This window comes from Tiliqua scincoides, chromosome 8 (assembly GCF_035046505.1).
Source record: "Tiliqua scincoides isolate rTilSci1 chromosome 8, rTilSci1.hap2, whole genome shotgun sequence".
NCBI classification, from domain to species: domain Eukaryota; kingdom Metazoa; phylum Chordata; class Lepidosauria; order Squamata; family Scincidae; genus Tiliqua; species Tiliqua scincoides.
In genome coordinates this window covers 22,919,650-22,940,584 of record NC_089828.1, presented here as the reverse complement: position 1 = coordinate 22,940,584, position 20,935 = coordinate 22,919,650, and the positions used below count along the sequence as shown (strand labels likewise).

The following is a 20,935-nucleotide window of genomic DNA, read 5'->3' as shown; positions in this document are numbered from 1 at the left end:
TGTGGCCCTCGAGGCCTCTCAATGCAGCCCTCAGGGAACCCCTAGTCTCCAATGAGCCTCTGGCCCTCTGGAGTTTTGTTGGAGACCACACTGGCCCGACGCAACTGCTCTCAGAGTGAGGGCGACTGTTTGACCTCTCACGTGAGCTGTGGGATGAGGGCTCCCTCCACTGCTTGTTGTTTCACGTCTGTGATGCAGTAGCGGCAGCAAAGGAAGGCCAGCCTTGCTTTGTGCAAGACCTTTTATAGGCCATGCGCTATTGAAAAACCTTCATTCATTCATATAAGTTCATCTTTCATATATTCATTTATGTAAACTTATGTAAATTTATTCAAATTTTAAATGTAAATTAATTCTTTCTTTCCCCCCAGCCCCTGACACAGTGTCAAATAGACGATGTGGCCCTCCTGCCAAAAACTTTGGACACCCCTGCCTTAAGGAGTTAAGGTATACTCCCCATCACAGGATGCAGCGCATGCCCCATTGGCACCGCTGCACCGGCGCTGAAAAATTGGATAGGATTGGTCCCTAAGATTGCTGTGAAAGTTCCTTTCACCCATTGTAAAAGACCTTTCACGAGCCGCTTTGAATTTTTTTTTTTTTTAATTGAAAAGCAAGAAAGAAATATCCAGGAATAAATAGCACCTACTTCTCATTTGTATGGTGCTTTCTGACTATCGAGAACTCTTTGCATATGTTTGTGTGTTTATTTATTTATTTAAATGATAAATCATTTCTCTAATAAATCAATAACTGAAAAGATAAATCCTCTGGGGAAGCAGACGCAAGGCGGCTTTACAATTTGTAGCTAATTTGTATCATTGAAATGGTCCTAACAACAGCCTTCTAAGGTTAGTTGTATGCCCAAGATGCGGCTGTGGCTGAGGAGTGGCATGCCCAAGGCCGGCAAGTGAGTGTGTGGCAGAGAAGTGAAGTCTTCCTTTGCAGCTCCGTCTCTTATTACGTGACGGCAGCTCTACAATCAATGTGTGCATGCCTCAGGAGCGGGCGGAGGAAGCAGGTCCATGAATATGATTCTGTTTCTTCCTTCCACAGGTTGTTTGTCTCTTGTGTTGGAATGCCTGCACTGGGCTATTGGCAATCTGTTCCATGTGCCTTTAGATATGGCTTCCTCTAGGACCCTGAGCAAATTGTGCAGGTCCTCCCTTCTGTGCTGCACTTGTTTTCACTGGTCCCTTTCCAACAACTGAGCCGTTTCTGTCATTTGCTCTTTCAGTAAAAATAAGTCAGTTGGATGGGTGTATCATATGCTTCCAATTTAGTGGTTGAAATTAAGCAGGTAGGAGTCATAAATAGCATGGTTAGTGGAGCTGCTTGTAAAAATGGCAGAATTTAAGAAAGACTGTTTCAGTTTATTTTATCATCTCTGTCCTGGGTTTTGACAGGTTTGGGGTCTTGTTTGTATGGTTATTCAGTTCAAGAGAGCAGATGAACCTTCAAACCGATGCTCTCCTGAGTATGGAACGTTCCGAATCAATACATAGAACAATCAAATGGCCATTGTTGGATTCAACTTAGTTGAGACATCTCACTAAGGAGATCGTACAAAGCTGTGGTTCCTTTTTTTTCCATGATTGCATAGTCTCAAAGCATCCCAAAAGTAGCTACGAGGAAACGGTGTTAATGCCCCGTGCGCAGTCGTTTGCAGAAAACAGAAGCCATATTTTTAATTTTATTTTTAAGGTTCATCTGCTCTTTTGATCCGAATTATAGACCAAACAATGTCATAGATCAGTGGTTTCCAAACTTTTTAGCATCTGGATGTACATTAAAAAAAAGTTTCAACATACCAGCAGCCTAAGCCTCTGTGACTACAATGGGAATTGGGCAGAAGTGCTCCCCTCCCCCCCCCCAAGAAGCAGATTGTTTAACCCTTGATGCATATAGTCTAATCTGCCTTGTCAGTTTCATGATCCACCCAGAATTAGGCTGTTATCCACTGGTGGGTCCCAGATGCACAGTTTGGGAACAACTGCCATAGATATATAAATCATTACAAAACAGGAGGAAAAGACCAGCTGATATTCCAGAACAAAACAAGTCAGAATCATAATCACAAAGAGACGTTTCTGTCTAGTCTAATATTTGGCAATATATTTTAATTGCATTTTTTCATTCCTCTTGTAAGTCGCCTTGAATCTCCAGAAGTTGGGAATTTGGAGGAGGGAAATTTATTAGTAGGCATCTGGGGGATATGAGCCCCCCCCCCACCACCACCAGCAGCATGGTGTGCTTTGTCAATTTTCAAAAAACTGAGTGTGCCTTGACAATTTTAGTGCTGTGTCAGTGTGCTGTGAGATGAAAAAGGTTGAAAATTGCTGGGTTAAGATTTGACGTCAGCTCTTCGCCATTCCTCCCATGTCAGCCCCCAATCTCCTCCCTGTTCAGGCCTCTCCACTGACACAGTTGCGCTGGTGTTTGACTGTCACCTGAGCTATGTCAGCGCAGTGTTTTTCTGATGTTGTGCTGGCATCCCTGGTGAGTTCCTTGGTGGGTGGGTGGCAGGATTGTACAGGTGGTGTATGTGTATGTGGTGGTATGTTGGCATATCTCAAGAATAGGTAGGGGAAAAGCAGTAGTTTTACTGCTAAATAATTTCATTATGCATGGTTCTACATAGTTCTTTATAGAAATGCTTGATACTTGATACATATATATGTAACCCTTTTGGAACCAAAGTTGGATTTTTTTTTTTTTTAATCAGTTGGCTCCCTTTGTCCTTAGCAACCTACCAACCTAATAGTGAACTGGGCTGAACCATTGCCATCAGTTATGAGGATTCAGGGGGTAGCCCAACTAGGTTGCCTGTCTGACGGGCATGAACTCTCTGGCAGTGCCCAGTCGGGCAAATCCATGATGACAACCTTTCCAGTCCCCATTTAGCAGCAGGGGAGCTCAGTCTGAGAGGGAGTGGCTTCTTTTTGACCACCTAGTGACTTCATTGTATAGGTGAGATTTTAGCTGGGGAAGTTCTGATTCACAACTGAAGTTGCAATCCTATACGCCAGTGGTCCCCAGTCTGTGAGGTGTGGTTCCCTGGGGCAGTGCAACAAATATGCAGGGGCATTGCGGGTGCCACCCAACCGTGAACTCCTGACACAATGCTGAAAACAGTGGTAAGAACCTTGGCTCGGTGGGCAGAGCTCCTGTGTGCAGTTTTCAGCACACCCGCCTTCCCTGAGCCTGTTACCACTGTTTTTAGGGTCCCATTATATTACTGAGCCTGGAAGTGGCAGTGACATCCTTGCATCACATATCATGCAACACCACTGGCTGTTTCTGGGTAGTTTTTCCCTGGCAGCAGGATGGGGTGTCACAGAAGCAGTAGGTTCAGGGACCACCGCTATACACCCTTTCCTGGGAGTAAGCCTCAATGAATAGGACTTCTTTCTTAATAGGCATGTCTAGGATTGCGTTGTCAATCACCTTAGCCACTAAAATACCCAAATCTAGATACAGCCATCCATCCTTCATCACCTGTTACGAAGGCAGTTTCTAACACAATATGCTTTCCATTCCAACTTGTTATTAATATAACAGTAGAGCTGGGAGAGAACAGCTTTATTTTTTTTCCAGATTTCAGTGTTTCCAAAGTTAGAAGTGAAGAAAGCAGCCTTATGAGTTTTTATTCAAAATTTACATTATAGTTATAAATTAAAATCACTTTCAACATGTACTAGGCAGGTGATATTGGTGGTATAGAGTCAGCAGAGGCGGCCACAGTCATTAGCTATGCACCCCCCCCCCATTAAATAATAAATAAAAATCAAATAAAAAGGGGTGTTTTTTTGCAGATTTGTTTTGTTGTTTTTTTACAAAAGTGAGAAGTGCAGAAAGCAGTGTTACATTTTCTTAAAAAATTTCATTATCACCATTTTCTCCCACCTCTATATAACAGTGGTCTCTATCCCTTTGCTAATAATGCCTGGCTAGTTGATGTTAGTTTTGACCTCCCCACCCCAGCTTTTGTTTCTAATGACAATCTTATTTTCTGTCTTAGAATTCCAAAAGGGGGGAGGAGACCCAATGAAAACATGCAATTGGGGTTAGATCTTGCGTGTAGAGAAGCATCGCTCGTTTAACGCCTACGTGATTGTGCTTCAACCCATCTATTCACAATACAAGCCCTCAAGGATGATAATAGTGAAGTTCCAGCTCTCCAAATGAAATCGGAACCATACAACTAATATTGACTCAAACGCTGACAAAAGATTACCCCACATTTGTTTTGATTTAAAGAGGCCCCAGTGCCCTGTAGCTAATCCGTCTTGATATTTATGGATAAATAGTGGCATGAGAGAAATGCCATTAAAGTGGAAGCAGACTGTGTTCGTCAGACTTTAATACCACTTTGGTGATGCTAGATACATGCTCAGTACTGACAATCGGGTGCTGGGAATGAGGTCCAGTTCAGGCATTCAGTGACCACCCCTCCCATTCATTCCCATTGTGGGAGTGAACCATTGTAGCTGCCTTCCGTGGAATCAGCCAATTGGTCCATCTCACTCTCCCCTACACTTAGAAGAAACTTTTCAGGGGTTCAGACAGGAGTCATTCTCAGCAACTTCTGCATTCAAAGCTTGTGCTCTATCATCAGCTTAAGTCCTTCCCGGGGCCCTATCTCTGATGCAAGGGAGTAGCAACAGAATATAAGTATCTTGTTGTCTTATACACTCCCATAGGCATCTGGTGGGCCACTGTGAAATACAGGAAGCTGGGCTAGATGGGCCCTTGGCCTGAACAAGCAAGGTTCATGTTCTTATGTATAGGGGAGTCAGTAGATTCATGACTGGCCAGGGTTTTTCTGGCTATACATGTGGTTACCACCATTTCCATTGTCACAGAGGTCCTTGTTTTCAAGGTGTTGTAATGGCAGAATACCGTCAACTGATCACAAATTTTCTCTTGTATTGTTCCAGCAAGGAACTCTCAGTACCATCCTACAATCCTGAAGGTCAAAACAATCAATCTCTAGAATAACAAGGCTCTTGTGCCAGCCCCTTTCTTGGCCTGAGATTTCCATACAATGTCTGTACAAAGAAGGACAAGCAACATTTGCTGCCATAAAGTAATGATGGAGTTTAAGTCCACTGACCTCTGTCATCTGTACAGAGGGAGATGGAATGAGCTCTGGGGGAGAGCATTAATGGCGTGACTTGGTTAATTTGTATGCTAAATCTCTCTTTGACCGTGTCCAGTGCTACTGTGGAACTTCCCATTCTCCGGAGAAATGCTTTAATCCTCCTTTTGAATTTTGTTAAGCTCTTCACCTGAGTTGTGTAACAAAACAAGGAGAGGGATTTCAGATCAAGGGAGGCTTTAAAAGAAAAAAAGAAAGCATGCTGCAGAAAAAAAAATGTAATACAGCATTTTATGGATGAAGGCTTCAATTAAATAAATCCCTTGGTTAGCTAATTAATGGCTTGATTACAGATTAAAAATAGAGCTCCATTTAATTGGATTTGGCCACTCGGCCTTGCCAACTGCTGCCACTGGGACCTGACTCACTTCTGTTCTGCTTGGTTCATTTTCCTACAGTCCCCTGCTGTAGAGTAACCGTTTGTTACTGCCTTGCCTTCCCTCTGACTGATGGGCGCATCCTATGACATGTAGCGAACTGAAGTCATTGGGAGGACAAGTGTGTATTGAACAGGCAGTCCCAAAGGAAAAGTGTCTCCAAGAAAAATCACCTGCTAGAGATTCTACAAGCATTCAGCCGGGGAAGCTCAAAATATTGGACTCCTCGGCTTGAGTGATGCAGAGCAAAATCGAGACAACGATGAATTTGTCCGCCAGTTTTGATATTTATCCCAAGCAGCTTATATACCAAGCAGCTTGATGGTCCACAAAGGATCTTTCTTCATACAGAGCTTTGTGAGGGGTCAGGCCTTGCAAGGGTTTAGACCAGGAGGCTCCAAGCTCAGGCCTGCATTGTATCATGATAATAATCTCGTCTGTAGCAGTGGCGAAGCTTTATTGTTCTGTGCCACACTCTCCTTTTTGCGCACCAGATCTCTGTAGCAACTTGCGCCGGGCAGCTACTTCCCCCTGGAAATTGGGGTGCAGAGACTTCTGGGGTGATGTGGAGCAGAAGCAGCTGCCTGGTGTGGGTTGCTGCAGAGATCTGGTATGAAAAGTGGAGGCTGAGATGTGGAACGGAAAGTCTTTGCCACAGCAGTGCTATGCCTGGATCGGGTAACTTGGGGGTGCCGGATCTGGCCCGCAGGCTGGGGTTTGGAGTCCCCTGGTTTAGTCCAGCAATTTTCAACCCGTGTGCTGTGACCTGTTGATGTGCTGCAAATGGTGCTGCGGGAGTTTGGGGAACCGTCATTTATTGTAGGGCCATTGGGGGATGTGATCCCTCCCGCACTGGCAGCACAGTGTACCTTGCCAATTATCAAAAAGCTGATGGTGTACCTTGACAATTCTAGTGACTTGTCACTGTGCTGTGAGATGAAAAAGTTGGACATCACTGTTTTAGACCTTTTGTGGGAATATTCAAGCCTTTGCAATGCTTGGGTGGCTTGCAACGGCTTCAGCTTTTGCAAATGTTCCCTAGAGAGATGCAAAAAAAGTTTGATTTGATGAGAGGTCAAACATTGGGATGTTTTGGGCATCCCTAGTGACTGGTTTTCCTGGCACACATTTCTAACTGTGTGTGACAGGCCACAGCTTGGGAACACAGGAAGTTGTCATCAGAAGGTGCTTGATGTATTTCCTGTATAGGAGCTGTTGTTCTTTGGCACTTTTTCCTGGGCTCCAGTTCATGAGAGCTCACCTGCACCTTCTACATCAGCCCAAAAGGCATTTATCTTGCTCTGTTCCTGTGATGTGTTCCCAGCCCTTCCCTTTCTTAGGAGATCAGGACTTGAGTTATTCTCTTCCCTGCAGCTGAGCTACAGAATTATTAACAGTATTTATATACTGCTTTTCAACTAAAAGTCCACAAAGCAGTTTACAAAGAAAAATCAAATAACTAATGACTCCCTGTCCCAAAAGTGCTCACAGTCTTTAAAAAAAAAAAAAAAATTAGGAGGAAAAATCTCTCTTTGTGGCTGCCAGAGCACATTCCCCTTTAGGTGTCTATCCTAGGAGACCAACTAGTCACTGAAGCTGGAGGTGGTCTATGATCTGCATGCAGAGGGTCTCAGTTTGGTCCTCAGTATTTTCAGGTTGGGAAGACCCTAGTCTGACACCCTGAGAAGCCACTACCAATCAATGCCAAAATCACTGAGTTAGAAGGACCTATGGACTAACCCAGTAAAATGCAACAACATGTGTAAGATCAAGGCTGACTGGTGGGCTCGCCTTAGGGAGAAATCTTTGGCTGGCTGTATGGAGCTACTGAAGTGAAGGCCAGAGCCTGTGAGCATGTGGGCTGCTACAAATGAACTACTGGTGCTACAGGTCAGGTTGTTTCCTGGGAAAGAAAGACTCTGGGGTGACATTCAGGGGGGCTCATTGGCTCCCCCCAGCCTGGAAGTACAAAGGCAAGCAAGGGCCTGAACCCATTGATTGCTGAGCACAACCTGATACTGGGTGGTTGGGTTTGCATGTCTCTAGCTGATACCAAATCTTTCTTCTCCTTTACCTCCACCATTCATTTTCTAAACATCAAACTCTCTCTCCTCTGTGCTTGCTAACACAAATAGCCCATGCTGTGGTTGGATTAGGAAACCATTTGGTTGTGTTGATCCAGCATTCGGGGTTGGTGCCAAGTACACACTGAGCTTATGAATGTGTCATTGCACAGCTCTGGCAGGAATAACCAATGTGCCAAGCAGTATTACTTGGAAGCTTGATCAGCCTTTTGAGGGAGCAGCCTACATGCCATGAGAAGGGTTAGTGCAATTCCCCACTCAGGTCTCTTCCAAATTGTGGGGAGGGGGAATGATTAGGACAACACTTTTTCCAGGGCCCCCTTAGACCTGGAATTGGTCCGAACTGGGCTTGGCATGATACTTGAGGTTATTTATTATTTATTTACTTACAAATTTATATCCCGCTTTATCTTCCAAGTGGGCACTCAAAGCTGCTATGCTCTCTGCCACTTTGTCCAAACAGTGGATTTATACCTGTCACTGTATATTAGTGGTTTCCAAACCTACCTGGGGCATGATGCCCCCGCGGCCTCTTCTTTGTGGCTCAACTGGGTGCTGCTGTCTTAGATCTTGCCGCCATCTCAGACCTTGCAAAATCTTATGAGATCCAAGATGGCAGTGCCCAAATCTCATGAGATTTCATGACATCCAAGATGGCAGCACCTGGGGGAACAGTTAGGAGAGGGCATCAGGAACATCCCGTGATGCCCCTGTGAGTGTGCTGTGATGTCCTAAGGCTTTGTAATGCACACTTTGGGAACCCCTGCTGTAGACCAAACCTTACTATGCAAAGAAGTATCATTGACGAACCAACATCATTGATGAGCTGCTCATTGATGCGCATGCAAAGTAACAGGAGAGATGAAAATTGATATACCGCTTTTATCCAAACGTGCAGCTTAGCTGAATGGCCCTGAATGGGTTTTCAGGGCTGACTTGATTCTCAGTCCATTTGTTTTGAGCCCATCAGTTCTGTACTTCAACAGAGAAGGGAGTATAAATCCTGTCACAGCCGATCTTTCTGAACAAGACAGTGGGAGAAATCGCCACTTTTCTATGAATGGATACAATACTCCCATTCAGCATGACAGATGCGCAGGACTTGCAAAGTTTTATGGGCTGTAGGACAAGCCACAAAAATGTTGCACAGTTACAGGCACACCTGCCAAATCTCTCAATCCCAGCACAGCACCCACTTTCAAAGTGGGATTTCGTGGCCAACTGATAAATCTCTTTTTTTTTTTTTCCTATCTCAAATCATTTGTCAGCTTCTGCATCCAGGGGTGATCATATTCCCCCCGCCACCTCTGGCTTGATGTTGTCAGAGGCCTCTCCATATGCTTCCTCATGCTCAGAAACAGCTTCACAGCCCAATGCTATCCACCATAGGAGCGGCTGTGCCAAATGGCTACCGCTGCATTCTGTACTGGAACTGAAAAGGCTGAAGTTCTCCTTGGAGTAAAGGGACATCTATCCCTTTGTCCTGAGTAAAGCCCCAGCCTGCTCAATGGGGCTACTTGAGTTGTGCCAGCTATTTTGCTGGCACAGACTCAAGAGATTCAGCGAAAGTGGCCTCTGTTGGTTCCACCCTCTCCTGGGCCTGTCCCACCCTTGTTCCGTCCTCCCCCTACCCAGAAACTCCCACACCCTTTTGACACCCACCCCTGCCCCCATAACACTTAGCGCTTATCTGCTTCCCTCTAGTGGCTGGGGCTCCTGCTGTGGCACAGTCTTCCCCACTGGCATCACTTTTTCCCTGGGTGGTGCAAATGTGCCACAGACTTCCAGTCTCTGTTGTCAGGACAGAAGAAAGAGTGTACAAAGGACAGGGAAGAAAGGACTGGAGCTCACTAACAAGGCGTGCCAGTGAATCAGGGGCTTGTGGACCACGGGTGGGGTGAGACTATTGTCTTCAGCAGCAATCTGTTTGTAGTCACAATTTTTGCACAGAATCCAGTGTCTCAGTCCATTGCCCCAGAACTCCTCTTTTCTCCTCTCTGCCCACAATATGCCCCCCCGTGCCAGGTTACCTGCACTGGACCAGTTTGTCAGCCATGGCAGCATGGCAAAAATGGCTGGTGCACTCCACGCATCAGCAGCGATCGATTTACAGTGGCAGCACACTGTTCAGCTTCCATAAACCAAAGCATAGGATTGAACCATGAGTCTGTCAAGTCACAGTTTGGGACCATGTTCTAAATCTAGGTTCTTAAATTTTTTCATCTCAAGGCACACTGACAAGGTGCTATAATTGTCAAGGCAACACCATCAGATTTTTACCATTGACAAGGCACACTGCACTGCAAGTGAGGGGATGATCACATCCCCCAATGGGCCTACTGACCCTTTCCCAAACTCCCGTGGCACACCTATGGACCATCTGTGGCACACATATGTGCCACAGTACACTGGTTGAAAATTACTGTAATCTAAATGGTTGGTTTAGCGAACTCATTAATAGGTCTGTTTTATCAAGGTATCTGTAGTGCTAGATCATTCCTAAACCATACTGCAGATGCTCACTGTGAATCCTATGTCTTGTCTCTCCCAGTTGCTTAAGCAGGGGAAAAAAATGAACTTGGCAGGCTCTGAAGGAAGGCTTGGAACAATCAATTTCATGCAATTTGCTGTGTCTCATTCATCCTAAGGGGGAGGGCAGTCTGATTTATGATGTCATATTCCTATGCAGACCTGCTGCCTGTCTCTGTAGTGAGACATCTTTATAGAGGCACACCTTACACTGAAAACACATTCTTCCAGCCAAGGAAATCACTAATCAGATCCCCTAATGATAGAACCTGCCAAGGCCAGGCTTAATGACAAAGGCAGGCCAGCCTCCAGCCATCTTCCCTCATCCTCCGAAAAGATCACAGTCATCTCCATCACAAATCCTTTTCTGGCCCTAGTTAGCAGGCACACTTCATAAAAGTGAAAAATGAACATTCCCAGTGATTTGGTTTTATGTTTTTAAAATCTTCTAAGACGCAGTTCCTCTCTGGCAAAGGGTCTCCTGGTAAACGAATAAATAAATGTAAGTGAACAAGTTAAAAAAAAAAATCAGTGCACACTGAGCTTCATTGTGCTGACAAAGCAGATTAATCTCTTCAAATGGGTACCAATAGCTCCTTCATGCCCCCAAATACAGGGATATTGCTTGCGTTGTGACAGTGGAAATCTAGCCTTTTTGATCAATCTAGTGCAGAGCTGGGCATTTAACAGATCCAAAAATGGTCAAATGTTCATTAGCTTTATTAGAAAAAGACAAAAAGTTAAGTTCGCCCTTTGTATCCTTGGGGGGTTCGTTTGCAGATCCCCCCCCCACAGATACCAAAACCTGCTGATAATTAAATTCATGGGCAGGGGCCATCAGATCTCCAGACGCTACCAGGAGCAAGTGCTGGGGCTTACCCAGGGGGAAGGGGACAAATGTTCCCTCGGTGAGATCTTTAGCAGCGTCCATCCTGTATAGGGTGCAGTGGAGGCTGTTTTGGTGTTGGTGCATTGCTCTTCGGGGTGGAGGCTAGGATTGGGCTGTTAGTTAATTTGTGTGTGCACTTCGTATATGGATTAAATCTATTGATGGTTGAAGTACAGTGGGCCATCCTTATCCATGGGCTTAGCACCCAAGAATTTGACTCCTTGTGGGTGCTAATCCATGCTTGAAGGCCTCACTTGACCTCCTGGATGTGACTGAAAGCTCCTTAACTGGTACAATCTGAGTAGACTCTCTGTGCCATGGAGGCTTATACCCAGGTAAGGGAATAATTGTTCCCTTACCCACAGGAGACCCTTGTAACTGCTTCCCGCACCACCATAGGATGCAGTGGTTGCCATTTGGGGACCTCTGTATCAGTGGGGGGGGGGATGCGTAGGATTGGGCTATAACACATTGCCAATGTTTTTGCATAATAAATGGATAGTTGACTTCTTTTTCCAATCATTTTTACAAACTGGTTGCGTGTGCAGGACATTTATCTGTAATCAGAAATATGTGATTTTTCACTTGAGAAGTGGAAGATTGCTAATAACTCTAGCATCCCTATGTGGTCCACTTTTGTGGATAGCTCATTTCTTTCTTTCTTTTTAAACATTTTTTTCTATTTTATAGACAGCATTTTACATCCCCCAGATGTTACAGGATTTACTCCTTGCTTAAGAAGGTACCTGCAGATCTTGTGGTATGGATCCTGGCCAAAGTATGAACTGTTAATCTAGCAGCCAAATAGATACACACTAAATTGGGCTCTGAGAGCCTCTCTAATCCAAATCAAGCAACTCACCCTTAAGTTGTTCCAGGGCCAGTTTATGTGCAACGCTGAAGATTAGAGTGGCTTTGTTCTCTAGCAGGAGATTCTGTGAAAACAAATATGCCTTTGTAAGCTCTATTCCTATCATAAATATGTAAATCCCCAGAGATTGGCTGCTCTGCAAAAGAATAGTTTTCAGCTGTAAATATGATTGGAAGAAACATTGGAACTTTGATTCTGGCTTTCACCCCCCCCCCTTCTAACAGGAGGCCCCCGCTTCGCTCACCTTTTCATATAGCCAAATCTAAGATCTTACCAGTTTTGAGAAGGGAGCTTGATTGTGTCCATTTTGGGGTGGATCTATTCCCTCCCCCACAATTATTTCTCACTGAGTTCATAGGCCTACCACCCCCCCCTTCTTTTTAGTTGCCAAGGATGTTTGAATGAATTTAGGATATTTTGGGGGTGCTGAATCCAAAAATGGCACTGATTTTGCCATTTGATTGGCTCTAATTTGGCGGGTACGGCATATATGCTGATTCAAGCAGCTTCTTTGTGAGGAAGCTGGCACCATGGCTTCCTCACAAAGAAACTGCTTGAATCGGCATATAAGGCGGCTATGCTGTAACTTCCCAAACTAGAGCCACTTAGACAGAACCGATGCCATTTTTGGATTCAGTACCCCAAATATACCCCAAAATAGGTCTAACATTTAAGAAAACAAAATATGTGTAGGTCTGTTTTCTATGCCTTTCACCCTTACCCCTCTAAATTATGTCCTCTGACTTTGAACAACCCCACCCCCAATTATTGAATTATTTCAGTGCCTTCTAAAAAGGGGATACAATGTTTGGGATGAACTAGTGCCACCAAGATCTTCCCCTTCCCACCCTCTGCCTGTCCCAATCCCTGTCTCCATGAGTGAGCCTCCCCTGAACCGCTTCTGCCAACCTACCCACCTATTCCAACAGGGAATCAGGGAGGCGATGTTGCCCACAAAGGGTCTCCAGCTGTTTGTGCCAGCGGCACTGGTGTGCATAGTAGGATGACTTTTGCTCCCCTGGCCAGGGGTGGCAGATTGCAAGACCCGCTGTAGACCTATGGAGATGAAGGAAAACCATGAGAACATAAGAAGAGCCCTACTGGATCAGGCCCATAGCCCGTCTAGTACAGCTTTCTGTATCTCACATCAGCCCACCAGATGCCACAGGGAGCACACACAAGACACTGCCATCTTGCTGCCACCTCCCTGATTCTAGCATTCTATTTACGCTCACCCACCCCCCAGTGAAGTCCTGCCCTGATGCCTGTGTATTTTTTGACCTTGCCCACCCTCACCATGCTTACATACAACCAGCCCCCCCCCCCCATGAGAGAGTTCTACCCTATGATTGCAATGCTGGCACTCTTTTCTGTATATACGTGTAACATACGGAAACACATCCAATGGGATCTGACTTCTTGATTTTAATACATGCGTGAGATCTTAGTTCGAAAGCACGCATGGTGAGATATTCTAAGTTTCCATAGATACAAACATAAACTTTGGGCTCTAACTTCTTTGGGCCTGATTCTACCTGTTATATTTTTTTTTTTTTTTGGTCTGACTTTCGATCTGGTTTCCAGCTTGGAAAGCCAGCCAAGTTTTCATCCAATATGCAGTTCTTATTGGAATGTGGAGAGCAAATAAGTAATTTAACTTTACCACTTCTCCACAATGTGAAACCCATCAAGATTTTAATTTTAAACGTATGAGATGGGAATCCCTTTCACCCTGCTAGATTTATTAGCTTTGCTATTAAATGTTGCAGACATGTAATTGGTTGCAGCTTGGCACCTGAAAAAGGTACGGTGCTTTTGTACTGCAAGTTACTCTGTGTGTGTGTGTGTGTGTGTGTGTGTGTGTGTGTGTGTGTTGGGGGAATTATGCTTTAAATTTTTTATAAAGAAACGAACAACAGCAAGCCTCCCCCCCCCCCAGTTCTTCATTTCTCTGTCCAACTGCAAACTACACACACATGATACATTCCAGAAGAGCTTCCCTATGGAGAATCCAACATACGGACTTGCATCTCCCAAGAAATCCATTTGGCATTCCCAGTATTGGCAACTGAAAGCAACTTACAAGGTGTTCTTCTGCTCATTCACTCTTCTGAAGGCCAAGGCTGAAGCAGGAGGAAAAGGGGAGGGAGGAAAAGACAAAAGGGAGTTGAACTTGCTATAGAACAGAATCTGTACACACGGGATCCTAAAAATGACCAGCAAGGTGGCTACAGGGTCAACTCATCCATGAGGCGCATTGGCTCAGTGGTTGTGTCATGCAGTAGCCTGATGAAGCCCCCATCTCCCAATCTACCCACTCATCTCCCACTGCCTGTCCTCTTCCCCCTCCCTGGACTGGAAAAGGGACGGAGCAGAACAGGAGGACAGAAGAGTCATAGATCAGAAGGGATGGTTGGGTTGCTTGGAACAAAATGGTGGGAGGGTTAGATTTCCTTCCCCACCATGTCACTGAAAACAACGTACCCACCCCTGAAGCTTTGCAGAGAAGCAACATGGGGTTTCCATCAATCCACTGCACTCGGTGTAGTTTCATTTTGTAACCATCATTGCATTGTGTCCTGATGAATTTCATGATTATGTGTTAGTGGTGCTGAGAAGGGGGATCTTGGGCTCCTGCCCATCACCTGAGTTCCTACCTGTGTAGGGGCATCAGCCTATATTGCGCCTTCATGCCCATGCCCACCTTGCTTGCCTTCTTGGGGCTTCCATCCTCTTACTCCTCTCCCCACCTCAGAGCAGAGGCAGAGAGAGGGTTTACAGCACACTACTCAACCTTGGGGCCTTCCCCAGCCTCACAGGTTTTTGGAGCCTCCCTTCCATCTAGTATCCAGTCCACCCACCTGGTCTGGTCGTCTTCTCGGTCCTAAGCCTCCTCTCCTGGGCGGCTAGAAGTCTCCTGCAGACCCTTGCCATGCTCCACATCTACTCCATATCTACTCCAGCATGTGCAGTCATGCACCACCCTACATCCTGTACCCTGCCCTGCTGAGTCCTTTCTAGCCTCTCCTGGTCTGTTCCTCACCCTGTCCCTGGGTTGAGTAAGTCCAACCCCTGACATTCTGCATTGTGTCTTTCCATTTTGGTCTGCATTAATGGGGCATATCATAATCTAGACCTGTTCCATCTGTAGTAAAAATATGAATACCCTAAAATCCTTGAGGAACACCTGGTGGAAACCCATCGCAAGATGAAATAAACATTTAAGCAGGCACATTTCTCCCATCATGTTGGTTTAATTAAAAGGGCTACAAGCCACTGGCAATCTTCATTCAAATGAGAGTTTGGTAGATTTACCAGTTTCCAAATGCAGACCTTGAAAAATTTCATTATTAACTATTTAATCTTTCCCAGTATTTTTCCATATGTCTGCATCCTTGATCATTTTAAATAAGAATCTGTATTAGGGGCTATTAAAGGAAAAAAAGAAAAAAGAAAATTAAATACTTCATGCTAAAATGATCTTAAATCCATTCCAAGCAAAAAAAAAAACATGCAAAGGGGAACTGCGTGGCAGGTGTTCAAATGGAATTGGACTGAATAGAAGCAACAATATACTGACTGTAAGTGATTGTCTCAGGCGAATCTTGTGTTTACTGTTTTTCTTTTTTAACAACTTGAGGATCTTAAAGTTGAAAAAGCAAGGAATGCAGTTGATGTTCTCTTCCCATTTTACAGCCCAATCCTACCTCAATTCCCCCACCAGCTTAGTCTATGCTGCTTCCCGCTAAGGTTTTTTGGCTCCTGGAGGTCATCTTGGGGTAAGAGGACATTTGTCTCCTTCCCCAGGTAATCCCCAGCAGGCACAATGGCAGTGGCTTAGCTAAGACATCTGGGACCCTGTGGCACAAAATTTTTTAGCATCCCCATACCTCCCCCCTTAATACCCCTTCCAAAATTTTTAACACCTCCCATAGGATGTCTTAGAGGCTTTCAAAAGGCATGTCCAGTTTTCGCTGGAAACCAGAAGTGCCTTTCAAAGACGTCTAAGGCCCAGGGAGGCCACATACTCTAAGAGACATTTGGAGGCCCAGGGAGGCTGCACACAGCCTCTCCAGGCATCCTGGAGGCCTCCAAAAGGCACTTCCGGTTTTTGCTGAAAACCAGAAGTGCCTTTTGGGGACCTCTAAGACACCCCCTCAAAGTATGGTACCCGGGACAATGTACCCTCCTGCCCCCCTTAGCTATGCCACTGTGCAACGAGTCAACTCAGACCTGCACCAACTGGCACTAGTCTACATTGATCCATGTTGGTGGATCAAGCCCAGTATGTGGAATAGGGGATACGGTGTGAGCCAGAAGGCAACTTCTGTTGGTTGACAAAGGCAGAAGCCAACATAATAGAAAAATAAGCCTCCTGGCATGTTCACAGTGTTTGTTCACTCTTGCACTCTTGGGGTCAGGTCACACTGGCTAGCAGTTCTGGAGCATAAAATATAGATTGTGCAATGCAAATGACTGGAAGGCAGATGACTGGAAGGCAAATGACTTGTAGCAGTTGATGGCCTGTTCAGGTCCCATGCCTGTGGAACTGCTGTTGCCTAGTGGTGGAGTACGACCATGAAGATAACTATTCATAGGTGGATTCCTATCTCAACAGGCAGGAAAAATGTCTAAGCAAACAGCTGAAAGGGATGGAGAGCGAAATGGCTGGCAAAGTGGCAGGACCATGGACAGATCACAGGACAGCTGGATGCATTACAAAGGGCAACAAGCAGATCTCTTTCAGGGTTGCTCCAGCTCCAGTCAACAGCCTATTCAACCTGAAATATTGTTATAGAGTGGTGTGTGGCTCAAACACCACTTTTCTGGGAAAGTTATTATAATTAAAATAGTATCACTTTAACTCTGGGAACGTCTATTTCTCGGCATACTGTGTGGCAATGTAGGCAGGATGCCAGGAGCTGCAGAAAGTTCTGGAAAGGATCAACTGGCATTTGAGAATGCTAGAAAGGAAAGAATCCCACTGGTTGTTGGTGGGGTATGCGTGGTCCCTGCGAGTGATATGTCATCTCAGGTGGTAGAATTTGCAGAAGTGTGTTTTTCAACTATCGCCACCTCCTTCTAAGGATACGTTCCATATAATTCTTGAGCCCTCTGGTTACTCCTATGAATTGGAGCTTCTCAAACTCCTAATTGTCCCTAAGTCACCTCTTGTGTTTTTTCTTGTAGCGCTGCGGAGTAGATCAGGGCGATCCATTATCAATGGAAACTGGGCAATCGATCGACCTGGGAGATACGAGGGAGGAGGAACAATGTTCACATACAAACGTCCCAATGAAATTTCAAGTACTGCTGGAGAATCCTTCTTGGCAGATGGCCCAACCAACGAAGTCTTGGATGTTTATGTAAGATACAAATATTCAACATATAAACTTTTCCGTTGAGTTACCATAAGTTCATTGTATCCATTTCATACACTGCAATCCTATACATGTTTATGCTGAAGTAAATCCCACTATGTTCAGTGGGGTTGACTTCCAGGTAAGTATGTATAGTACTGGTGCCTAAGAGAACCATCATTAACATTTAAGTGCACACAAACCATATTCTATTGTGGGATAAATATTGTGCATTACCCTGCACATGCCCAAACTCGTCTGATCTTGGAAGCTAAGCAGGGTCAGGCCTGGTTAGTACTTGGATGGGAAACTGCCTGGGAATACCGGGTGCTGTAGGCTTATACCATAGTCTTTCGAGACTGAAGGTTGCCAACCATTTATTGCAGCCCAATTCCTTGTGAATGTATACTCGGAAATATGAACAGGTGCATCTTACATGCCTTTTAAAAAATAACGAGACCGACTTTTTTCATAAGGCAGGGAGTTCCACATCCAGGCAGCCGTCACAGAGAAAGTCTTGCTCCATGTGCAGATGAACTGAGCCTTGCCAATGATAGCCCATACGGCCGAGGCTCCCTCAGACGTTCATAATAAATTGGTTTATTCATATGGCAGAGGTAAGTCAAGGATGGGATCATATCCTTAGACCCCCATATCGCTGGAGGCCCTGGAGCATAATCCGGCACTGGAGCAGGAGACCCCCATACTGCTGGAGGTCCTGAAGCATAATCCTCATGCTTTATTGGTGATGGGCAATGGCAGCAGTCAGCAGTTCCTTCTAACCTCCACATTCACAGATGGGGAGAACCTTTGACAGTTGACTAGGTCAGAAGGGCAGTTAGGTCAGACGCACATGAACCATCAGCCAGCACCCAACCTGGTTGGCCTCTGACACTGCTTCAGGATAGCCAGGAGATCCTTCCTCAAGAATCTAAAAGTTTAGCCCTGAGTTTACATTCCACAGCATGTGTAATTTTCTAGGTTGTTTCCATGTAGTGGTTCTAATACCAGGCACGGTTCATGAAAAGTCACATGCAACTCTGCTGCCATTGACATCAGTGAGCTGAAGGGCACAATCATATGACGACTACTCAGAAGTAAGCCCCATTGTGTTCAATAGGGCTTACTCTCAGGAAAGTGTGCATAGAATTTCAGCCTTATGCAGTTAAATATGCACTCAAGCCCTGATTTCATTGGAATTTCTTAATCCTTTGCTTTATAACTGAAAAAGAAAAGAAAAAAATCAGCTCCCCTGCCTGCTTCATAGGTGCCTCATCCATTTATTTGCTGTGGAAGGCAGAACTTTCAGACCCACCCCAGATGCTCATGGAGCTGTTTTCTGTCCTAGATGATCCATCAGCAGCCCAACCCAGGCATCCATTATGAGTACATCATTCCCGGACCCAACGTCATTAGTCCTCAGGTGCCTCTTCATCGACGTCCAGGTGAGTCAGCCTGTTTTGTTACAAGCATTTTTTACAATTGTCTGCCCTCTTCTCATGAAGAAGTGTTTCCTGAAATCATTGAACGTGGGGAAAGGGAATGGGACTGGCCATACTCCAGTGTACATCTGGCGCAAAGAGGCATAGACACAGACATTGGAGTTCTCTTTAGGGTGGAGCATGTAGGAATGCTTCCTTGTTCATAATGCTAAATGCACAGTTGTACATGTCAGAGGCGGGGCCAGCAGTTAATGGCCCACCTCCCCTCGTTCAGTGAACATGATACGTCAGAAGGGCGATGGTATTAACTTACAACCCAATCCATGACATGCTAGTGCTGGTGAGCCGGGTGCATGTGCTGTCGCAAACATGTTGTAAAGCACATTGCAGCGGCGCGGACATGCGTGATGCGGGCAGGAAGCCTTGCACCAGCCTGCCAGCACCCACAGAAGACCAACACACACCAGAACAAGTAAGCTTCACATTGGCTGGCAGAGGGGTAAGGGGAGGGTGGAACAAAGGCAGGGAAGGGGTGTTATGGGGCAGGGAGAAGTCAGGAAGGAGGGAGAATAAGTCCTGGGATGGCCAGGGCCAGCTCCCACCGTATCTTTTCCTCCTTCCCAGACCTTATTTCCTGTCATAATGCTGTGTGGACTTCCACCAGTGATTTTGGTGGTACAAGCCAGAGTATCCCCATTATGGTTGCTGGGGCTTATCCTGGGGCAAGGGGACAAATGTTCCCTTACCTTGAGGTGAGACCTATGCAGTCTCCTTTTCCATTCTGGTTCCACTGTATCACAGCGTGGGGAAGTTAATCAGGATTGCGCAGTTAGTTGACTCCAGGATAGCAGAAATCTTGGGTATCCAATAACCCAGGGCATTATGTTTCTACTTCACAGCTTCTTGCTTATTAGACTTGTGTTTTCAAATCTCAGAACAGAAAATCAGATTAAGATGATCCCATCACCTAAAGCAGTTACCAAATGGGGTTAACTTATCCTGGGGCATTTTATGGGCCGCTGTGAGATACAGGAAGCTGGAGTAGATGGGCCTATGGCCTGATCCAGTGGGGCTGCTCTTATGTTCTTAAATGCCTCTCCTTATGCACTGCCCCTCGCGACGTCAAATGCCAGCCATTCACCTGTGGCGTGCCAGCCACAGCCCCCTTTGCTCTCCTTCTTGTTTCCATTGCCTAGACTTGAAAAGGAAGAGGGGACCAGAGAGGAACAGGAAGTGCGGAGGAAAGGGGCGTGGTGGACCACACCTTTCTTTTCCACATTTCCTTCCCTCTGTTCCCCTCTTCCCTTTTGAATCCAGGAAGCAGGAGGAACTGCCAAGGAGTCAGATGGGCCTCGTCTCCTCTCCCACTTCACCACCCTGAATCCAGTGCCCCTTACCTTCCTTACAATGGCCCTATAGCCTGGTTGTTCCTGTTGGATCCCATTAACTTCTGTGAGTGAAAATCGGGTTGTTTGCTTTGCAAAACCTCTGCCTCAGTGCTTTTTATAGGATCAAGTTGACTTCTATAGCCAAACACGGGATTGTTTGATTTGAAAATTAGTGCATTAAGGATTGTTTATATCTGTGGAAAGGGGGGAGAGTCTTCCATTACCCTGATAGGTTTTATTCAGTGTCTATGGTATGCTTGTGTATGGATACCATATTAAAACGAGAGAGTTAGATTACAGTTCTGTGTACTATCAGATCAACCCGTAGCGAGCAGCACTGTTTGGAAACATTACCGCAAAAGCACATGCTGTGCACTTTAGAACGTAAATACACAGCACGCCCACTGTGTGTGTTTACATTCAGCTTCACTTTTACAACTGCTCGTGTGACATTTGAAAGCATGTCATCCATGCAGGGCAGCTTATGGAGAAGTACAGAAGGGCGAGTATAGGAAAGGACTGAGAGGATGTTTAACTCCTTCAAGACTAGCACTGTTTCTTAGATTTGTTGCTTGGTAAGCTGGGCCAGCCTTAGGAGCTATAGGGCCCATCGCTAAACATTTTAGTAGGGCCCTCCACCCCTGCACTCCCCCCCCCCACTCACCAAGATGAGTGACAGCACCACCAACTGCTTAGGAGGGGGGAGGGATTTCAAGCCAGTTGGATCCAGGGCTGGGAGAGAGGGAGGGCTATCTAGCAGCAGTGCTCTTCTCACTATGCTGTACTCTTCCAAGCCTCATCTTGGAAGATTCCATGCTGGAATGTCAACTGTAG

General features: G+C 45.6%; 1 protein-coding gene across 2 annotated transcripts in view; it reads left to right on the top strand.

The window, feature by feature from the left end:
• Nucleotides 1–20,935, top strand: part of THSD4 (thrombospondin type 1 domain containing 4) — a 432,381-nt gene that overhangs the window by 368,323 nt on the left and 43,123 nt on the right. For both annotated transcript variants that reach the window (XM_066635874.1, XM_066635875.1), the window contains 2 exons: nucleotides 17,102–17,277; nucleotides 18,620–18,716. In XM_066635874.1, coding sequence (XP_066491971.1) covers nucleotides 17,102–17,277; nucleotides 18,620–18,716 — 273 coding nt within the window. The remainder of the gene's footprint in view (nucleotides 1–17,101; nucleotides 17,278–18,619; nucleotides 18,717–20,935) is intronic.